Raw genomic sequence first — 3630 nt, forward strand, 5'->3', positions numbered from 1 at the left:
CTTGGCTTTCCCAGAAATGATCTAGTCTTCTTTCAAAGGACTGTATTTGGGTAGATCTTATTTGCTTTCGTTAGGTCAAAGAATTATGTGTTTTATACCCATTGGTCTTGCAAAACGCTCGGAACATCCATTTCAAAATATAATATTACGAGTGGCTGTTGCAACAAATTCTAATTTTAAAAAAATGCAAGAACAGAAAAAAATGTCACTAATTTCGCAGAGTCTAGGTAGCAGTTCTAAGTTGTATAGAAGGTGCATTAGAAGTTATCTAATCTTTAAATTTTCCGCGAATTGATTCGAACGCCACCATTGAACAGCTGTTCGAGCACCATAACAACAATGGCAGAGGCTTCTGGTGACGACACTCAACCTCTCAAATATTCTATCCACAAATTCTCCACATTTTCTTCCAGTTATGTCCCAGAGTACGTTGCATATCACAAGTATTTTATCTTTGAAAATGATGAATGAAATGTCATTTCAAGTCAAGTGGTATTACATGTTATCCTTCCAATAGTGTGGTATTTGTAACTCAGTTTCTTTTTAATTGTTGGTTACAGAAGAGGTGAGATCTGATAGTTTGTGGAATTAATTGATCAGTATTTTTCCTATTACAAACGCTCTTGTGAATTTCCAAGAAGTTTCACTATAAGATATAAATCTTAAGAGTCAGTGCTTATGATTTGCCAGTTTGTAATAGAAGTTTGGAGTATGAAGAATGCCTCAAACTTATACAATTTTAGGTAAATATTACAGTTTCATGAATGTTTAAGGGTGATTGCTTATTTTCCTTGTGTCACTTTCTTATCAGTTATATAGACATTGTGTAGAGGAAACGTTTTTGCGTAGATTGATATTCTTGAATATATATATATATATATATATATATATATATATATATATATATATATATATATATATATATCATTCTCGGGCACATGGAGAGAATGAGTGAGGAAAGATTGACCAAGAGAATATATGTGTCGGAGGTGGAGGGAACGAGGAGAAGAGGGAGACCAAATTGGAGGTGGAAAGATGGAGTGAAAAAGATTTTGTGTGATCGGGGCCTGAACATGCAGGAGGGTGAAAGGAGGGCAAGGAATAGAGTGAATTGGAGCGATGTGGTATACCGGGGTTGACGTGCTGTCAGTGGATTGAATCAAGGCATGTGAAGCGTCTGCGGTAAACCATGGAAAACTGTGTAGGTATGTGTATTTGCGTGTGGGGACGTATGTATATACATGTATATGGGGGTGGGTTGGGCCATTTCTTTCGTCTGTTTCCTTGCGCTACCTCGCAAACGCGGGAGACAGCGGCAAAAAAAAAAAGAAAAAAAAAATCATATATGTTATATATATTATATATATGTATATATATATATATATATATATATATATATATATATATATATATATATGATAAGATGAATAGGCAAAAGTTCAGTTTACTCTCATATCGAAAGTGGTTTTGAATATTAAGAGATTCAGTTCTACAGTACTAGTGTTTAGAAAATATTGTAACTTGTGGAGCATTAATTGGCTCATTAAGTATTGTTGAATGATTTATGAAGGTTATGTATATCACAAAAGATTTGGGGTTAATGTAGAATTGAGTAAATCACGTGGAAAAGACTTGCAAAACTTATGAAAAACCTAACCTGAACTCCTTTAATAGCTGAAATATTAGATTACTAGATTGTCTGTGTTTGTTTGTGTGTAGTATTAACCGTAAATGGTTTTGATTTTAACATTAAGCAAATGTTATCCTCAGAGATTTGTCCCCCAAAATTGGGTATGGCTTTGTATTAGAGGGAAATTGTCAGGTAAAAACACTACAACAACTGTTAAGAGTACATAAAAGGAGGTGATTGATACCACGTTCATCCTACTTTATTAGTTAGAACAGGAGAGATGCCCATGATTTCCCAAAATCATTTGCGACTTCTTGCACATTGTGGAGGGACATTTGCCAGTGACCATCCAGTAGATCGCTGAAAACGTACTTCTTCCTTGCACTTGTTCAGGTTCTGCAGAGCTCTATTTGGTGTGCAGATTGATGTATTGATGTACAAACTGATTATAACTTACCTTATTCTGAGTTATGATCCATGTAACACATTTCTGATATATACCAGTGCTTTCTCTGTTGCCTCCTGTATGTCACCACTTGGGCCAAGTTACAGCAGAGAAGGAACATTTTCCTATTCGTTTCACTTCTGCACTACAGTTTGAGCACTGAATTGTCCTAAAAATTGATAGTTGTGCAGAAGGAAGGAAACTAAAATGTGCAGGTCCTTGAGATATCTGCCACATTTCAAAACTTTCAGATTCACAGACATCATAAAGTCTTGCCTTGATGAAGTGATGGAAGAGACATGTCAAGTCATATCATCGATCATTAACTTCTAGAATTGAATCTGTGGGAAAGAATAAATTTTCATCATTGACTTGATCAGTTTTTACCATAGATTATTAGTTGACAAAGGTTCCTCTTTTTCCTCCCAAGAAACAAATTCCAAATCGTACAGGATGTTTCAGTATTTTAAAGATATTGAGTTTTCCGTTTATATATTAGACTAAAACTGCAATGAATACTGTAAAGGTGTTAGATTCTTTCTGAAAGGAACCCAGTTGTATTTATAGAGATGTCAACTCTGCAAGACATTGATTACCACATGTCCCTGTGTTTTGCTCTTGAAACCTATTTTAGATCCCACCAACCATTAGCAACAGAAATGAGGAAACGAAGGGGATATCAAAACTCACATATTCAGTGTACGTGTCCAAAATTTAACTCATGCCTTGTTTTAGTATTTTATTAGGTATTATTGTACTTTAAGACAGTACTACATATTATTGTTTAATCTCAAATTTTACCTTCTATCTTGTAACTCTTCATGCTATCAGGTTATTTGATAATGAAAGACAGGTTATACATATGAATGGAAATGACAAACCCCCTTTTTCTGTTGTAATTTTCAGAGGAAACAGGAATCCTTCTAAGTAGAGCAAAGATGTCAAACATAGAAAACAGGCTTCCTCCTTCAAGTGAAATACCATCGTGTATCATAGAAATATTCTAACATTGAATTGGTCTGCTGCTAGGGACTATATAGAATGGCTGCCTGTAGGGAGGTTCGGTAGTGCACTACAGACTGCTCTTTATGCTGTCTGTTTGTTGATATTTGTTGGTGATTGCATGATCCTGTCATGGATATGGCTGGTATGTATTCACTAGAATACTGAACATTAAAAAACTCAAATGCTAGGGAGTTAGGTGAGGTTTCCATAGGTTCTGTGTATTTCTGCAAATGTATAACAGTTTTCATATTTGTTTGTTTATAAAATTACTAGATTAAATTCACGTAAGTAAAATAAATGTTGTAGAGTTGTACATCAATTAGGTCTGATCAGCTTCAAAATCAGTGGTATATTAAGGACTTGGGTACCATGGGGCCAAAATATTCTACACTCCTTGACAGATCTCTGAAAAAATGTTATGAAACCATGTATAATATGTGCAGTATACATTTGTAAATAAAACGATACAAGCTTTACATATTCCTAAATTTCTTGTAAGTGGTACTGATTATGTATGCCTTCTAGAAAACTGTTTTGATAAAAGGAGAAA

General features: G+C 34.6%; 1 protein-coding gene across 1 annotated transcript in view; it reads left to right on the plus strand.

Annotated features, from left to right (window-relative positions):
- The first annotated feature begins 329 nt into the window (after positions 1-329).
- muskelin (muskelin 1) overlaps positions 330-3630 on the plus strand; it is a 512022-nt gene continuing 508721 nt past the window's right edge. Inside the window, exon 1 of the mRNA XM_071674329.1 lies at positions 330-425. Within this exon, the coding sequence (XP_071530430.1) occupies positions 340-425 (86 nt within the window). The 5' untranslated portion in view covers positions 330-339. The remainder of the gene's footprint in view (positions 426-3630) is intronic.

This window comes from Panulirus ornatus, chromosome 19, assembly GCF_036320965.1.
Source record: "Panulirus ornatus isolate Po-2019 chromosome 19, ASM3632096v1, whole genome shotgun sequence".
Lineage (NCBI taxonomy): Eukaryota > Metazoa > Arthropoda > Malacostraca > Decapoda > Palinuridae > Panulirus > Panulirus ornatus.